General features: G+C 41.1%; 1 protein-coding gene across 1 annotated transcript in view; it reads left to right on the top strand.

Annotated features, from left to right (window-relative positions):
• Window positions 1-300: 300 nt before the first annotated feature.
• CLTRN (collectrin, amino acid transport regulator) overlaps window positions 301-19,624 on the top strand; it is a 33,532-nt gene continuing 14,208 nt past the window's right edge. Inside the window, exons 1-4 of the mRNA XM_054974382.1 lie at window positions 301-363; window positions 5,327-5,441; window positions 6,039-6,097; window positions 15,731-15,816. Of these exons, the coding sequence (XP_054830357.1) occupies window positions 301-363; window positions 5,327-5,441; window positions 6,039-6,097; window positions 15,731-15,816 (323 nt within the window). The remainder of the gene's footprint in view (window positions 364-5,326; window positions 5,442-6,038; window positions 6,098-15,730; window positions 15,817-19,624) is intronic.

Here is a 19,624-nt window from a genome sequence, read left to right as displayed (position 1 = left end):
ATGTTTCTTTAATTATTCTGTAATGGTTATCTCAGCACTAGTAAGAAATATGTCCCACTGATTTTAGTGGAGCCTAGAACTTGTTCATATGGCTATTACTTGTGTAGTGCCTGTAAGAAGTGTTGGCAAATCCTTCCTGAGTGTGCCAGCTCTGCTGTCAGTGTTAAATGTATGTACATTGCACATGATAATTGTGCACTGACCATGGGCTGGGAATTGGCAGGCAGCAGGCTCCTACGCATCAGAATAGTCATTTAAGTAATCCTTTACTTTAGAGCCAAACTAGATATTAGGTACGACATGGGTGGGGACATGGGTACCTTTCCTAGCTTGCTGTCACAGGGAATCACAAAGAAGAACTGGGTAATTTACTTTGAAAGCTCTATTGCTTTGTTCGGCTTGGGGGGGGGGGTTCTTTATCTCTTTCTTCAGCTCCACCCTTGTGTCCATTTCTACTGGCAAAAACAGTGTGGTAGAGTAGCTGGAAGACCCTCTTCTCCCCTCCCAGTACTCCAGAGCCCTTGTTACCCAAGTCATGTCATATGAAATGTCTAGTTAGGTTCTTCGCTGCTTGAAATTGCAAGTGTTTTCCACACAGGGACAAGCTTGTGTAGTTTCCCTGTAGCTCCAGCTGCCAACACAATGCAACAGAAACAGGGTTTCCACATAGCAGGGTACACTATTGTTGTAAAGTAGTGGGTTCAGATGCTAGAGTGATTTCAGCATAGCTCTTTTATTGGCAGGAACACCACTGAAAACACATGCGGCAAGCCACAACTATATATCCACAACCCGTCGCCAAAACACCCCCCCAAATTCACATCAACCAATAGCAAACACCCAGCATTCAGAAACCCCATTTGCTAGTCAGTAGTCCGTAGGAGTATCCTGACTGGTCAGCTCAACAAGCCCGGCTAATCCAAGTGCAGCTGCAAGGAACCTCTCTAACAAAGGGTCTTCGTTTGAAGCTCCCAGTACACGATATCCGATTGGCCGGCTCAGCAACCACAGCCAATCTAAGAGCAGCTGCAAGAATCCTCTCTAACAATGATCTTTGCTTGAAGCTCCCAGTACACTACAGTTGTTTCCCTATTCCATCCCCGGGCAGCAGTCATTAGCTCCCTCATGCCACCTTGGCTTTTTCAATTTTAAAAAATATTTAGCTATTGAATATCATTATATTATTATGATATAACTATCTATGTATCAGGTTCCCTGAATTCATTTCATTTTTTAAAAAGTGTCTCTAGCCCCTTGGAGATATGCTTTCCTCAAGAATCTCTGCTATGAAAAGAGCTAGTAACTTTTTTGTGGTATAATGGTTGGAGTGTCAGACTAGGATTTGGGAGACCTGGGTTCAAACCCCCACTCTGCCATGGAAGTTGCTGGGTGATCTTAGGCCAGTCACACAGGGCTGTTGTGAGGGAAAAAATGGAGGAGAATGATGTGATCTGCTTTGGGGAGAAAGGCAGGGTATAAATAAAACAAGTAAACAAAAGCTGGGAATTCAGATACACAGCTTATTATATCATTATAATGATATTCAATTGCCAATTAAAATGAAAGCAAAAAGCCCCTCCCCCAGTGGCAGGGGAGGGAAAAAATCTGCCACAGGGACAGTATGCAAACCCACCAGAAAAATACAACAGATGCTACGATCAGCAAAAGACAGTAGAGACCCCCTCACCTCTCCAGGAGTATACCACATACCCTGCAGCTGTGGACAAGTTTACATCAGGACCACACAGCGTAGCATCCAGACAAGAATAAAAAAACATGAAAGACTTGCAGACTTGGCCAACCTGAAAAATCACCAGTGGCTGAACATAGCCTAACTCAAACAGGACACAGTATCTTATTCCAGGAAACTAAAATACTGGACAACACATCCAACGACTTTGTCAGATTGCAAAGGGAAGCCATTGAAATGCATAGGTATAAGCACAATTTCAACAGGAAAGAAGAGAGTTTAAGAATGAATAGGGCATGGTTTCCAGTCCTGAAAAACACCAGACTAACAAAATACTCTACATCTTACAATAGCCCTGCAGATAAGATTAACACATCAACCACCAATCCATATGCAAAAGAACCTCCTCAGGATACAGTGAAGCTTCCCCCCTTTAGCATTCCACACCCCGGGAAACTCTTACAGGATGACTCAGCCCAAACCCACCTTCCTGAGTAGATATAAATTACCTGCTAACATCTTCTCCACAGTTTGACACTGAGAGATCTCTGTCTTTTGGTGCTACACCTCTGAAGATGCCAGTCACAGCTGCTGGCGAAACGTCAAGAACTACAATACCAAGACCACGGCCATACAGCCCGGAAAATCTACAACTAAGATAAAAATTTCTTTTCTCATTTCCTGGTCTCATGGGGATTCTGTCACTTTCATGGAATCCTGAATTGTCAACAAAAATATCCCCAAATCTTTGAACACAATGTTAATAATAAGATTAGGGTGAAATTAGTAAGAACTTTTGCATAGCCTTTTATTTAGGGACAAGGGGAAGAAGAATATGTTTCTGATATATGTTGCTTTTCTGTCATTTCACTGACTTCTTTCTAATGCTTTCCCAGCCATACAATGCTTTTAGCAAACACAGTTAAAATTTCTATTTATTTTTGTTTGTTTGTTTATAACATTTGTTTGCAGCTTTCTACCCAAATGGGGTCCCTAAGGCATCAGAACTGGTCCGCAATGTGTACTTTTATTAAATGGACTAAGTCAATCTATACAACCCAGACTGCACAGATAGTCGTGAGTGGAAAGTTAACTAAACCATGAAGAATACAAAGAGGCATAAGACAAGGTTGCCCCTTGTCACCTTTGTTATTTATACTGATGCTTGAAGTTTTGAATAGGGACATAAGACAAGATGAGAGAATTTGAGATATTAAGGAGAACTACAACAGGAGAACTACAAACAGAGAGCCTTTGCAGATGATTTGGTGTTGATTTTGGAGGACCCTTTGAAAGGAATTGAAACCCTAATGACAAAATTGAAAGAATTTGGTGTAGTGGCTGGTTTTAAGGTTAATAAGCAGAAAACCAAAGTCTTAACTAAAAATATGAAAATACAAGATCAAATGAAACTTGAAAGCATAGGGTTTAAAGTTGAGAAAAAGGTAACATATTTGGGTATTACTTTGTCAAATATGAACTGTATGTTATTCCAAAACAATTATATTAAGAGTTGGAAAGAAATTAAAAAGGATATGCTAAGATGGGATAAAACTCAATTATCACTGTTGGAAAGAATAGCTACAATTAAAATGAATGTCTTACCTAGAATGTTATTCCTATTTCAGATAATTCCAGTATTGACAACAGAGACACCATTTAAGCAATGGCAGAAGGATATATCGAGATTTATATGGCAAGGCAAAAAGCCAAGGGTTAAATTTAAGGTTCTACAGGATGCAAAAGAAAGGGGAGGTTTGGGCCTCCCAGGTATGAGATTATATTTTGTGGCTAACTGTTTGGTTTGGATGAAGGAATGGATACTGTTAAAAAAAAGATGATTACTGGACCTGGAAGGGCATGATCTAAAATTTGGGTGGCATGGGTATGTATAGTATGACAAAGTTAAAGCCAATGCAGAGTTTAATAATCATTATGTAAGGCGTGCAATCCTGAGAGTATGGAATAAATACAAATTTAGGTTTTATTCGAAAATACCTCTTTGGCTGTCATCGCAGGAAGCTCATTTTAGAAGGGAAATGGTTAGTCCACTTAAATTGTTAACTTATCAGGATTTATTGGAATTCTCGCAGGACCAAGTTAAAATTAAATCAAGAGAGGACTTAGCAGCAGAAGGGCACGCCTATTAGTGGTTTCCATATATGCAAATTTTGGAGAGATTTAAACTAGACAAGAGTCATTATGACTTTGAGAAATCTAGAACTGAATTTGAAATAGCCCTTTGTACAAATGATGAACATGCTATTTCTAAAATGTATAAACTTCTGTTGAGGTTTGAGATGGAGGAAGAGCAAGTAAAAGAATGCCTGATTAAGTGGGAGAAAAATTGTGGACATGATATATTAATGGAGCAATGGGTAAATATGTGGATAAGGGGGCTGAAATTTACACTAAGCTCCAGTATTAAAGAAATTTTTTTACAAAATGATGTATTGTTGGTATATGGCTCCTGAAAAATTGGCTAGAATGTATAAGGGGGTGTCAAATGTATGTTGGAAATGTGCTAAAGAAGAAGGGACATTTTTTCATATGTGGTGGACATGTAAGAAAGCATGGCTGGTCTTGTGACCGTAATAAACCCTTTGATTGATTGATTGATTGATTGATTGATTGATTGATTGATTGATTGATTGATTGATTGATTGATTGAGAAAGCAGAGTTTTTGGTTGCAGATACAATCATAGATTCAGAAGATTTTGAAGATTAAACTCCAGCTGAAACCAGAGAATAATGGACAGCCAGTTGGAAAAAAGTTTTAGAACACTGTTTTTATACTTTATTACAGCTGCAAGAGTACTTTATGCACAAAAGTGGAAAACTACAACATTGCCTACAGCGGAGGAATGGTTGACAAGAGTTTTGGAGTTTGCGTTAATGGCAAAACTTACTGCATTAATTAGAGAAAGGACTTTAGTTAACTTCTTGTCTGAATGGAAACCGCTAATAGACTTTTTGCTTGAAATGGGTAACAAGGATTTGATGACATCCGGATTTATGGATTAAGAAACAAGAACAACAGAAAAAAGAGGGGTTTGTGACTAACTTAGAATAATCTTTGTGGCAGAGAAAATCGGAACTCAACTTGTAGTGTCATCCAGGTGTTTTTTTATTTTCTTTTTTCTTTTCCTCTTAATTTTATAGCTATATGAATGGTTAGTGTGTTATGTTTAGAAATGTGTGTTTTTTCTTGTTCTCTGTGTTTATTGTTTATTGTCTTGTGGTGTGTGGTTTATAGTTTAAATAAAGAAAATTTTAGTCTAAAAAAAAGAACTGGTCTGCAATGTGGCCGCACAAGTTCACTACAATAGATAAATAAGCTTAAGCAAAATGGCAGGCATAAGTGTGTGTGTGTGTGTGTGTGTGTTGTGTGTGTTTATAACTGGAAGGACAGGTGTTCAAATTCTGGAAAGTATATGAAAAAAATATTTCTTACTTTCTTTGCTGAGGTGCCTAAAAAGATAAAAGGATGTACTTGGCAGAAGAGAGTTGTTTTAGATAACTGTTTTTGCTAAAATAAGCATGGGGGGTGTTAATTATTAAACCCTCTACTTGATTGTTCCCTAGTTCTGCTGATGCTTTAATCCTGGGTCACTGAAAGTTTAAGACTGCATTAGAGTGGTAGCTATTTTTCCTTTTTGCCTGAAGCTTTCCAATCTGGAAGGATGTTGGGGAGATTGCTGCTTGCCTCTGCCTGGGTTACTGTTGCTTACACTGAACTTTGCAAACCAGGTAAGAGGCTTCCATTCTATGCTTCATCCTTAAACTCACCAGTTGCTTTAAAGATCTGGCAAACTGAAAGACTACAGCTGCAATCCTTTGCATACTTGCTTAGAAATAATCTCACTGAACTTGGTGGGACATGCTTCTGTGTAAACATGCTTAGAATCAGGCTATAACATGATTTTAAGTAGTTTTGAGAATTCCATTACTGGAATGAAAACAATATTGAGGGTCCTGATGCAGCAACTGACTGACTGTTTACATTGAATATGTTTCCTTTGTTAGCAAAAGCAATCTTTGAAAAAATTAGAACTGATATTCATTTAGCGGCCTGTGATATCCCCAGTGTTTATGTTATCAGGACCAATCACCTTGCAGTCTTCCTTCTTTTACCCTGATATGTTAGACTGACTTGGAGCTACACCCCACTGTATTTTGTAGCACTGATTTCCAAATCATTTTATTTGGGATCTCCATCATATAATTCCATAAAATAAATTGCCAATATGTCAAATGTATGGTCTGATATACTGGGGGAAAGCTGAGGACTTAAAATGTGTTTCAACTGCATTTGTACATTCTAATTTTATAACTTTTCGGTTACAGGCAAACAGAATGCTGTCAAAGTGCGGCTTAGTATCAAAACAGCTTTGGGAGACAATGCAGTAAGTGAAGACATCTCTTTTTATTAGTGAAATATTTACAAAAGGCCACCTAGCTTAAGTAATGGCATCATTAAAGAGATATAAAACTATCTAAAACTTTAGATTATCAGTCAAATTTTCTGACATACATTTGTTGTTTCTTTGTGATCTGGTAGCATTGATTGAATGTTTGAATCCTTTGAAAAGCATATTCCCCTGCATACTTTCTGAAAGTCATTCTTTCACAAATATTTTCAAGTCCCTACTTTTAATATGAGCAACGTACTACCTGAAACTATTAATTACTTAGAAAGCCCCCATTCTACAGTAATTGCTATTTGGATGTCAGTTGCACAGTCAGAGAGGGACCACAGAAGGATTAAATTAATTATATCAGGTTCTGTGATCCTGTAAACATCCACTGAAACAAGTGCACTACAACCAGCTTCTGACCACTTACCAGTTCTCAGTGGATTCTCAAGTGCCACATATTTAACTCTTCACAATCCTGAACCTCCTTTAAGAAAATGTAGAGCTACACATCTTGCCACCAAAAACGGTTAAATGGTCCCCTCTCTTATCATTTCAGCATGCTTCCACAAACCCCTGTCAAAGGCAGGCAACACTTTGGAGCAAAAAAGGGACACTGTGTAACATGATGACCAATATATTTAATTAGGAGAAGGGAAGAACCTGACACATGACTTCCATTGTTAGCTGTAGTACTGCACTAAGCGTCCATATATCAAATTCTGAACATGGCCAAGTATGTGGATACTTAAATCCAGAGACTAGAGCCATGAACAGACGGGACAAATCTTTATACAAATCGGGGGTGGAGAATGATTTGAGGGAAAATCTAAAACACAAACAAAAATTCTTATAGCTTGAAGAATTCTTATAGCTTTAAGAAATTAATGCCTTCAACAGGAATTGTTAGGAATCTGTAACAGTATTACCAGCCTTCAAGACTTGGTTTCTGTCAACAAAAGGCAGAGGAAAGAATCCAGCAACCACTGAATGATTTGATACCATGTGAATTTTGTAACTCACCCAGGCCCGACTGCTCTCTACTATTCAACAGCAGTCACCCCACAAAAGCCAGTGTGGCATGGTAGTTAGAGTTTTGGACTAGGATTTGAGAGACCCAGGTCTGAATCCCTACGTCGCCAGGGAAGCACACATGGTGACCTTCATCTAGTCACATACTTCCAGCCTACCTGCCTCAAAGGATTGAGGACAACATAGAGGAGAGGAGAATTATACAAGCTGCTTGGATCCCCACTGGGTAGAAAGGCAGGATATAAATTAAGTAAATAAACAATAAGTATATCTGAAGATGGGGGACAGATTAAATGTAGGATGGTGGGTGGGATGTAGCCAAGGAAGCAGGAAAAGGTAAGGATATGGGTGTTGCCAGGAGTGAACCAGGAAATAGTATGGGGAAGGGGATACAGGGGGAAGTGAGGTCCCCCTCACAAGTCCCTGAGGATTCCCATTGGCCACCACCTCACAACTGAGTCAGGCCTTTCCCAGAGAGATGCTTCCAGAGGAAGAAAGGAGGGAAAACTGAATACAAAAGGGCTGAAAGGGGTAGGTTGGCTGGTGGGTGGGAAGGAGAGAAGAAAGCTGGAAAAGGGGAGACGCTACTGAAGCTTTCAGGGAAGAGAAAGAGGGAATAGTGGTGTGTGTGTGTGTGTGTGTGTGTGTGAGAGAGAGAGAGAGAGAGAGAGAGAGAGAGAGAGAGAGAGATGCCCCATGAAAATCCTTTGGTCCCCCTCTTCTAACACCGAATTCTGTCCGCTGCTGTAGTTACTGGCATTTGTTTCCAGTTAAAGCATTCTTAAAGGTCCAAGTTGGCGGGTATGTGTGTCTGTGGAATCCAGCACTTATTGTGAAAAGGTGCAGCAGGTAATGAACAACCACTGTTGCTGAGCAGTGACCCAGGAAAAGACAGTCCCTGTTCTAATTGGCAGATGGTATGCAGCAGTACTGGAGGCAGAGATCAGTGGCATCTAAGCATACAACAGCTCACTAGTCCACAGACTCCCTTGCAAGCACGGACCAGCAGAACGTGAGCATAAAATATACTTTTATATAAGACTCAGTCTGCAATCATAAGTAAATCTACCTGGGAGTAAGCACCACAAAAGTAGGGTTTACTCCAAAGTAAATGTGTATAAAATTTGCTACATTTGGAATCATGAGTAACTGTAGCTGAAATGCCTTCCTTAAAAAGGATTTACCAGTAAGCAAAGCCAAGTAAAGAATTCTGAGTCCCAGAAGAATCAGATCATAAAATCTACCCATCTTGAGCCTAACAAAATTTAGTGCTGTATTATCAGTACAATCCTAAACAGAGTTACCCCAGTCTAAGCCCATTGACTTCTATGGGCTTAGACTGGAGTAACTCTGCTTAGGATTGCACTGTATATGATATCTTTATTTTGCCTGTTTTTTTCTGATTCAGAATTGGTTATTTCCTCTGCACTTGTAAAAACCTGCCCAGAGATTTAGAAACACGTAAAATGAGCAGACTGTCAGGTGGATTGACCAAGCCAATTAAAATGTATGATTTATGACATGATTTTTTAAAAGCTGGTTTATTAGGCATGTATTCTACTTTGGGAGAGCAGCCTCAGGCAGCCTCCATTGTTACCTTTGTGGCACAATACACACTTCTAAACAATGCTGAATAGATGTTTAAGTTTGTCTCATTCTCATTTCCTAAAAATGCAGCAGATGCAGTTCTTGTGATACATTAGAATGAAATTAAAGCCCATTAAGTCTATTAAAGCAACCAAAGCAGCCAGATGGTGCAGTTAAATTGCTGGCTGTCTTATTGAGCTGCACTGTCTCTTTGTTTACTTAGGTCTGTGATAGATGAATCCATCCAATATCTCCTAGACTGTGAACTGCTTGGGGGAGAGATCATCAACCATAAACTTGTTAGGTATTGCATATAATAGAAGTAGGTTTCATTACCAGAGTTTTAGCCACAACTTCAGACATCTGTTCTAGACAAAGAACCAGTCACAAGTGTTTAGCTATATTATATAACATGCATACAAGATGTATACAACATGTTAAATAGAACAGCCAGAGAATTCCTGCCCACCTCTGAGAAAGCACAATTTTCCACTCTATAGTGTGTAAACTAGCTGTAGCAAACCTATTAAAGCCCTGGTCAAGAACTTTCCACTTCTACCCCTTGGAAGAATGACAGAGCTGTGCCAATCTGGTACTGTGACCCGTGGGGTCCAGAGATGAAGCACCAGGCCTTCTCACAGTCCTCTTGCTTGACATATCCATGGAATTTAATCAGCAGGGGGTATCTACAGAAGCTGATTCCACAGTCCTGTCTGAGCATGCGAGTGGCAGACCTCCTCAGAGTCTCTTCACAGTCCTTGGTGCAGAACCAAACAGTGAAAAGTGAGATTTTCCCCTATTCTTCGACCCTGGAGCCACTGTTTAGGGTTCGAAGGATGGACTCAATAAGACACATTTATGCTCTGAGTCCAATGTGGGAAGGGTGGGGGAGGTGAGCAAGCTAGTTGTATATACTAACCCTGGCTATTGCAGGACCTTCTTTTTGAATGAGAAAAGCAAAACAATGCTTTGCTTTGCTTTGCTTTACACACTGCACAACTGGTTCAGTCAAAGACAGTAGCCACACTCCTCTGTGGAGACACCATCTTCTTCCCATAATGCCAATCAACAGGTCAGAAATGTGACTGTGGCACTTTAATTACTTGGCTTCTTTACTTAGGGTTGTCAGGTCTCTATACCTTCCTGGTGGGAGTGAGGGGACTCGGCAGTTAGTGGGAGGCTTAATCCCATAACAACAACGTTCAACTTACATACCACCCTTCAGGACAACTTAATGCCAGCTCAGAGCAGTTTACAAATTATGCCATTATTATCCCCACAACAAACACCCTGTGAGGTGGGTGGGGCTGAGAGAGCTCCAGAGAACTGTGACTAGCCCAAGGTCACCCAGCTGGCTTCAAGTAGAGGAGTGAGGAATCAAACCTGGCTCTCCAGATTAGAGTCCCTGCACTCTTAACCACTACACCAAACTGGCTCACTGAGCGCATGTGCTCCTGGCAGCAATGTGATTAAAACACTTCTGGGAAGTGACATCATCGCACCAGCTAAGCACAGTACCATGCCCACTGCCAGACACAATGACATCACTTGAGGAAATGACATTGTTGTGCTTGCCAAGAGCACGCCTGCTGCATGCTTGCCCTGGAGGTTCCTTGCCTTCCATGCCCATTTCCTGTGCTTCCCAGGCCAGGTGAGAGGGGGCAGGGGCAGAGGCTGGGAGCCAGGGATCCCCCACTCCCACCAGGGGAATGGGAACCCTACTTTTACAATGCCAGCTCCAGTGGTTAACCTCTACATTGTAACCTGGCAAGCACCCCTCATCACCTCCACTTGCTCACACTTTGGCTGTGGTGCTGCTTTCACAGCCTAACTCCTTTTCCCAGCTCCTTAAACTCCTGCTCTGGCTGCTGAATCCTTGCTGCAGGGTTAAGCAAGGGAACCTGTTGAAAAGGCCTTCGGTACTTCAGAAATAACATACTTGGACAAAGTACTGCAAGCTATGGGATTTGGTAAAAAAATTCTGAAAATACTACATTCTATATATATACACCCCCTTATCCCACACCGGCTCAAAGTGCCAAGGGGGTGGTAACATATGACTTACCATTCGTGGCTGTCGTATGGCTAAGTGTGTTGGGTTGGGGAAAGCAATGGTGAACTACCCTGCAAAAACTTCACTGCGAGACTCTGCGGATCTCTCTCGACGCGCTATAGGACAGAAAGGCCTGGAGGGGGACGATCTACGGAGTAGCCGAGGGTCGGATGCAACTGTGTGGCTTGGATCGGATTGGATATATATACAACCAACAGCAAATTTGAAAATAAATGGACAGACCTCTGAAAAAATTACAATTGATAGGGGCACTAGACAGGGATGCCCTCTAGCACCAACTCTATTTGCCATTGCAATAGAACCACTGGCCATTACAGTCAGAGAAAATAATAACATTAAAGGAATCCAAATTGGAAAAGATCACTATAAGATGAGCCTATTTGCGGACGATATGATTATTTATGTGACTGATCCCCTTTGCACCTTAAACTATTTAGAACAACTGCTCACAGAATTTGGTATGATTTCAGGTTTACTGATGAATCAAACAAAATCACAAATATTACCAATTAACATAATGAAAGAAGATACAGACAAAATTAAAAAACAACACAAGTTTCATTGGTTAGAAAAGGAACTGCTTTACTTAGGAATTGCAATTTCTACTAATAACAAAAATTTGATACCATCAAACCACTTTAAAATAATTACACAAATTAAAAATGACATGAATAAATGGAAAAAGATAAAAATCTCATGGTACGACAGACTTCATTTGATAAAAACATTTATTCTACCTAGAATAATATTTGTCATGAGAGCTATATCTATTAAAATTCATGAAAACATAATTAAGCAATGGCAGTCCATACTAAATTCTTTTTTGTGGGATCACAAGAAACCCTGGATTTCCTTTAAAATTCTGAGATTAAAAAATCATCACGGAGGACTTAATTTCCCTGATCTATCATTATACAACAAAGCAATCAGACTCTCCAATCTCCTCTCGCTTTGGCACTCAAACGAAACAACAGAGTGGACTTCGACTTGCAATAAGTTACCACCCCAATGGAAAATACAAGAAATAATTTGGAACCCACCTACTAAACAACCTAAAGGAATAAAGAATAATACCTTCCTTGATGCGATCCTACATATTTGGGATCGCACCAGAACTAAATTAATACCAGACATGTCGAGGCACTCTCCTATTTCTGTACAAAACATATCAACAGACACTAAAACTCAAATAGCAAAAACACTGAAAACTACAGATATTATCACATTAAAAGATATAGCAACGAAGGACGGTCTCATAAGCAAAATTGAGATAGAACAAAAATTTCAAAGCTCAATTCCATGGTTCTTATATCTGCAATTACAAGCTGTCACCCAACAAATAAACATAAGAAAGGTTATGAATGCAACTCAGACAAGATTTGAGCAATTCATGGATGCTAAAAAATATCAAAAAAAGGGCATGATTTCAAAAATATATGGCCTGCTATTGTCCTCTAACATCCCTAACAATTTTAGTTATCAAACTAAATGGCATAAAGATCTTAATGAAGTACTGACATTAGACAACTGGGAAAAAGTATGGGCATCAAAATTAAATAAATCCTCAACTATATTAACTAAAATACAAAGCTATAAAATTATACACAGGTGGTACCTAACACCCAAAAAAATCTCCTTAATTTACTCTTCAGCTTCTCCCTCTTGTTGGAAGAAATGCAATAACGAGGGTAATTTTGCTCACTGTTGGTGGGAATGTCCCTTGATATCTTGATTTTGGTCAGAAATACTAAATATTATTAAGGAAATAACAGGGTACAGTGTCCCTATGTCACCTAAAGTAATCTTCTTGGGACTGTGGGATCAGACATCAATCCCAAACGTTAGAAGAGACCTTATCAACTCTCTCCTGGTGGCAGCTGGGAGTGCAATAGCAACCAAATGGAAAGACCAATCTCCACCTACTACAGAACTTTGGTTTACAAAAATCTGGAACCATTTTATAATGGAAAAAATAACTGACAATCTACATCAGACGGAACATCAATCTTCGGGATCAAACTTCTGGGAAAAATGGATCCCATTTTACGAATACATAGAAGCAAGAGACCTGCAACCTCCCTCTTCACACCACTCATTGTTGATGTATTAAAGTTGAAGCACTGTGTTAATATTTGTAAATGCAATGTATTATATTGGTTTGTTGTTTGATTATTGTTACAGTTCTAAAATTGAATAAAAATATTTTTTTAAAAAAGGAGTTGGAGGAATTAGTGTACACGGAGAAGCAGTGAGAGGGTGTAACTATCAGGATCTCCACCTATGTATGCAAGGAATGTTCCCTTAGAGGACTCTCTGAAAGAATCAGATGGGTGTTCAACAAGAATGGTTTTTATTACAGGGACAGCAGAGAGAAGACAGAGAGAGAAAAGAAGGAGAGAGAGAGAGAGAGAGAGAGAGAGAGAGAGAGAAGAAGGGGTAAGAGCAGGGAATTCTTCACCAAAGCTGGCTAGGCCTTCACTTGAATCATACTAAAAGAATTTGTACTGCTACTACTAAAAATTTCAAACTTACTATTAAACTCTTACTATACTATTAAAGAATCATCAGGTGTGCCTGCATAAAGGTACAAGTAATTCTCATTTAAAAGACACACTATAGAAAATCATACACAGAAAATCTATAAGCAAAAAGTATGGTTGGGGAAGCAGGTAAAACTGACCAGAGTTCAGAGCAGAGCTGCAGTAGATTTCTATCAAAACAGCAGGGGTTGGTACAGAAACAGCATTATAAAAATGAAGTTATGCCACTGAGAGTCACTCTGCATATTACTTCTTTTGCGAGTTTGCCATGAAGCCAACCTGCACGCCACACAGTCACACAGCAGCTCTCAAGAATGGGTTTTTAGAAAAGGAGAGTGCAAATGGGCTCAAAACGCTGCTGCTGGGGAAAGGAAAGCTCCTGCCTTTCTCCCAAGCTGTTTTCTCCATGCAAAAACTGTGTGTGTGTGTGTGTGTGATGTTATAGGATTGCCGCTCTGCACCATGGCTCATGGCCTATGGGGTGCTCCAAGATCCCATCTTATCCCCCCTGCTTTTCAACACCTGTGTAAAGCCACAGGGAGAAGTCATTTGGAGATCTGGGCTGAGTATATGCAGATGACACTCAGCTCTCTCACACTACCAGCAGATACCAGAGGAGCTGTAGAAACTGTAAACAGGTCCTGGAGGTAGTTTTGGATGAGGGCTAACAAGATGAAACTTAATCCCAACAAAATGGAGGTGCCAATGGAGGGGGAAGGTCAGACTCAGAGAATGGTTTATCTGTTATTATTTAATTTAATTTAATTTAATTTATTACATTTATATTCCGCCCTCCCTGCTTTCGCAGGCTCAGGGCAGATAACAGAAATACAAATATCAAATGCCATTAAAAATTTTAAAAATATTACATCTAACACACTACATCTAATCAATTAAAATTACAACTATGCAAATATATAAATGTTGTATATTTACATATAAATAATTAAAAGCAGCACATAATATAGATTTGGTGTTCCGTACAACGATTCTTCCAGAGCAAATGTATGCTGTATTAAGTGTGGACAGAATTAAGCGCGGACAGCAGCATCTATGTTCACATAGGGGCGTGGTTTAATCCCCCCCTCCATGGGGGAGGGCACCGCCTGGCGTCAGCCATATGCCTGGCGGAATAGCTCCGCCAGCTTATAGATGAGACTGTACTCCCACTAAAGGAGCAGTTTTGTAGCTTGGGGGTGCTGCTGGACCCAGGCCTCTTACTGGATAAACAGGTGGAAGAAGTTGCCAAGGGTACCTTTCATCAGCAGGAAAGATCTTGCCACTGTAGTACATGCGCTAGTAACATCTAGATCATATTACTGCAGTGCACTCTACATGGGGCTGCCCTTGAAGACTGTTCAGAAACTACAGTTGGTGCAGAATGCTGCAGCCAGAATGCTGAATGAGACACACAAGAAGGACAGAGGAGATGCAGAAAGATGGATCTTATTTGCTATCTAACTGTCAAATTTGCTGCCCCCTGCAGGTATTCTGTGTCTTCTGCCTTCTTTGTACACAAGACATGGTATTCCCAACAGGGGCCACATACCTTAAGGACGGCTTCCTCCCATCTGAACCTACTTGTCCACTCCATTCATCTTCGGAAGCCCTGCCTCAGGTGCTCCTGCCACCTGAGGTTAGACAGGTGGCAACCCAAGAAAAGACCTTCTCAGTCATGGCACTAAGAGTGTGGAACCCCCTCCCAGGGAGATGTGTCTGTCCCCCTCAATTGCTGTCTTCCAACAGTGGGTGAAGACTTTTTTTGTTTCATTTGGCATACTACGTGGGGCCTGAAGATCTGGAATTATAACTGATCTCCAGACTACAGAGAGAATTCTCTTCCCTAGAGAAAATGACTGCTTTGAAGGGTGGACTCTATGGTGATATGCTCTGCTTAGTTCCTCCCCTTCTCAAACATTGCTAGAAACCCTTTGGAATTTGATGTTGCAAACAACTAGATACCACATACTCAAAAGACATATTAGGACATATTTAATACATACTGAATATAAGGTCAGAGATGTACTCATGAAAATTTAAAAAAATGAATTAATGTTCAGCTGAATTTGGATTCTGTGACAATTTCTAGATTATAGATTCAAATACTATTATACATTCTTGCACTCACTTCTTTCCTTTACTCTTTGACTATTCTGTATAGTTGGGGGTTGGCAACTAGCTATCCTGTATACAATACTTTAGCTGTTATTTGGTTGATCTCTTTTTGCCTTCTGTGTTGCCAAATATATCCTAACAGGTTTAAAAAAATCTTTAGTACAGCAAAATAAAAGGTATTTCCATGACCTCATAACATAGTAAGTCTGTCTTTTGCCTTAGAGAAACATTTTTCCTCCAGCACTCTGTCCACAAAAATTCTTTGTTGTTTTACAGTATACCTGGGATACCAGCGAAGAATATCTATTTAAAGCAATGGTGTCTTTTGCTATGAGAAGATATTCCAGTCACGAAAAAACCCAGTAAGTATGTGCCCAATTTTCTTGTATATTTTTTTCTGTTAAGTGAGATGGAAGCTATGCCATGCCAGAGGACTGGAAATAATTAGTAGCTGTGAGTGCTTCATTTCACAGCTGGTCAGTTTTCAATGTGTGATGTGATTTCTTTCTGCTCACCCTATTAGAAGCTTGAAATTGGTCTGGTCATAAAGTAATTTGTGTGATGGTTTCTCTGCTGTTTCAATGCACAATGTGATGAAAGTCGATTTGAGGGTCATATTGGAGTGGCCTGCAGTTAGCACACTTTTAATGTCCACAAATAAAAATATGTATTTCCTCATGCAGATGCATCCATTAGCAGAATCCAGTCAAGGAGTGTTTGGGAGCTTCTCTTCAGAGACCCTGAACTCTCATCACTTATGATACACACACTATAATTTACTCCATTACAGTAGGCAGTCTGCATACTTTACCAATCTGCAGTTTAGTGGCTTGAAACTATTGCCCAATATGTCTCTTATAAGTGCAATGTTATGCAGAGTTATTCCAGTATAAACTATCTGCATAGAATAGCACTATTAATGTTTCACATGACAGATTATAAAATTATAGAAAGTACTGAAAAAAGTAAGCAGAAGTATCATCGGAGAAAGGTGACAGTTGAAAGATTTACTGTCATCATTGTGGTATACATTTCTAATATCTGTCTTTAGGAAAATGAACTCTAGCTAGAATCAAGCTTAAACTGAAAGCTACCTAAAACTGAACACTATCTTTAAAAAAAGACATAATATCATTCACAGAATGGGAGATCCTTCCCCTCTCTTCTGGTATAAATCCACAACTATAAACCAGACTGCTGGACTGAAATGTGTCATCGGCCAGTACTTATCTCTGGCTTAGAGATGGAAGCTATGTGTAAACAGTTCAGTATCCTGTGGCTTCTCTTTGTTTATTATAAACAGAACTGACAGCAGCTTTAGAACGTTACTAAGGACCTCTTTTCACTTGACAATAATGCATTAGTGGATGGACTCAAGTGCAAAATACACACATTGGATGAAAACGGCATGTGGACATGTAAGCATCCAATTTTCTCAGCAAAATACATGGAAGCAGGGAACCAGTCCTTTCCTCACTTCCATTTGCAAGTATTGTGTTTACTGAATACACTAGTACAAACTATAAAGTTAGAAACATCTTGGAGAAATTTACTGTTGAACAGAATCAGCCTATGCCAGTTTTGTTTCTAATGAATTATCTGACAAGGCTAATTTGCATAATACAAATCCTCATGGCTAACAACATGTGATGGGAGTAGAGTTGCTAACACCAACTTGGGAAACTCCTGGAGAGGGCAGGGTTTGGGGTGGGGAGGGACCTTATACCCACCACAGAGTCCACCTTCCAAAGCAACCATTGTTTCCAGGGCAACTGATTTTTGTATTCTGGAGATCACCAGTTGTAATTCTGGGAGATCTCCAGGCACCACTTGGAGCTTGGCAACCTCATTTGGGAATTCTTTGCTCACTCTTCCTCCCTGCTCCCCACAACTCTGGATAGATTAGGGTTACCTCAAGAGGCCTAGAGTTCTCCAGGAATTACAACCAAACTCCAGACTACAAAGATCAGTTCCACTGGATGAACTGGGAGCTTCAGAGGCAAACTCCATGGTATTGCATCTCTGCTGAACTCTGTCTCCTCCTTAGACTCTGCTCACCCCAGGTACCACTTCTAAATCTCCAGGATTATCCCAAGGCAGAGGTGCCAATTCTAGGCCCATGTCTGATTGTGACCGTGGCATGCAGCTTCAGCCTTCCCCCTGCACCATTTTTATGTCCTGGAATGGGTGTAGGGAGTCACTGTTTTATCTGCGGGAACTTACATGTAGTGATGGCCTTCCATAATGAAGTAAACATTTGGCCTTTTCAGAATACATTTCCTGCTAATCACCTGGATGTGTTTTAAATTCCTGTTTCCCGTTTATTTAACTAATGAAAATTTATTTGACTGTTATTATTCAGGTTTGGTTTATGTTTTGTTTGAATTTGAAACTGGGATTTCATCTGACAGAAGAGAATGCTGCTTAGAGATGATCCGTTCTATTCACGCAAACCAAGAGCTTGCCAGCTGCACGTATCAGGAGTATGATCTGCATAGTCACATTTGTGACGCGCAGATATTCCATGTGGAATGGATGCTGGTTCATTTGCATGGAAACTGTACTCACATGGATAATCCATGCATTGCCCAGTTCACATGAGACAGTGATAGTCAGTGCAATCCTAACCGGGGCAGGGTGGAGGGAGTGCACAGGAAGCAGACTAGGCACTACGCTGGTGTATCTGCGAGATATGCTGACAGAGTGCCCTGGAAGCACTGCACCCTGGTCAAGTGCTGGTGTAGCAATGTCCACTGAGCAATGCTGGTGCAAACTGCTGCCCTGGTGGAGAGAAGGGCTGTTTGTCATGCCAGGAGCATTGGTTAGCTCCCCCAAACTGGTGGAATGTTATTCCCCCCCAAAAAACTATGACATAGCTCATAGGCACACATGCAGTGGAAAAGGCCAAGGGCCCTACAGATGCAATCCCACTCACAAGTCCTTGTGGAGCACAGGATGCCGACTACAATTGCAACCAAACACTCCCTTCCTAGCGGCAGCCAAGTCCCTCTCCCACACCCGGTCACTCTGCTTAGTCACTAGTTCCAGCCTGGCTACCAAAACATCCATCCTTAGGCAGCATTATGACCAGCACATCTGCTTCACTCAGATGCATGCTGTGCAAGTAATAGCTCAGTCTGTCTCCCCATGGTCCCTGGGTGTGGCTCTCAAAGGCATAGGTGCCATCCTGGTCAGAGAGCGTTGGCAACCCAGTTCATTGAACTCTTCTTAATTTTCTTTTCAATAAAGTTGGTTTTTTCCTACAACTCTGTCCCTGTCCATTTGTTTGTGAGCAGATGAGACTGGCTCTGCATCCCTCCCTGCCCCACCTCCTCCCCATCCGTGACTTCCCCTTAGAACTGTCCCTTCACATGTCTGAGAAGGTGGGCTGTGACTCAGGGACAGCCAGCCCATACTGGGATGTCTTTTGTTGGTCTTTCTGGTGCTCCTGAACTTCTGTTTTGTTCAGCAGCAACACATAACAGAGGTCTAGTCACGCCTTGAAGGCTGATTGTCCATATTGGTCCCCACCCACTTCCCATACACATCCTATGCTGCGGTGTGCAGCTTGCACAGGGAATGGGTTGGTGTGTGGTCCAGGGTGGGTGTGGCCACTCCTGCATGATGTGTGTGTGTGTGGGGAGACTCTGTGACAGCATTGCTGTCATCTGATAAACCACGCAGATTGGCAGTGCAGGCGCAAAGGACCCTGGGTGGACGCAATGGAGCTGCTGTCATGGGTGCAGCAGAGAGGAGTTGCAGAGTGGCATCTCTGCCAATATGATGGATAGCACTGGCTGAGCCACCCCATTCTCCTTTTTGCAGTTTGCAGGGCACACTGTCAGCTCCAGAGCTTTTGCCTGCCTCTTGCAAGGAGCTCCAGCCATGCTATCCCAGTGCCTTCCCAAAGAGCCATGCCTGCTTGTGCAGTGATCTCTGCCTGGGCCCATGTGGCTGGTGATGTCAGGGCTGCAGTGGAGTGCCTAATGCCTGATGGCACACTTCCTTTAAATCTCTTGGCCCAGTGGTTGGGATACTGATCTTGGGTGTGGGGCTGTACGTTCATGCCTGGCCCCTGCCTTTTCTAGTATTTCTATTTTTACTTTTGGGGAGAAAAGGTGTGTGGGGCTTGGAGCAGGGATGGTTGCATGTGGGCAGCACTTTTGCTGC

The sequence above is a fragment of the Eublepharis macularius genome, chromosome 3 (genome assembly GCF_028583425.1).
Source record: "Eublepharis macularius isolate TG4126 chromosome 3, MPM_Emac_v1.0, whole genome shotgun sequence".
NCBI classification, from domain to species: Eukaryota; Metazoa; Chordata; class Lepidosauria; order Squamata; family Eublepharidae; genus Eublepharis; species Eublepharis macularius.
Note: the sequence above shows the minus strand (reverse complement) of the source record. Positions and strands in the feature narration are given on the sequence as shown.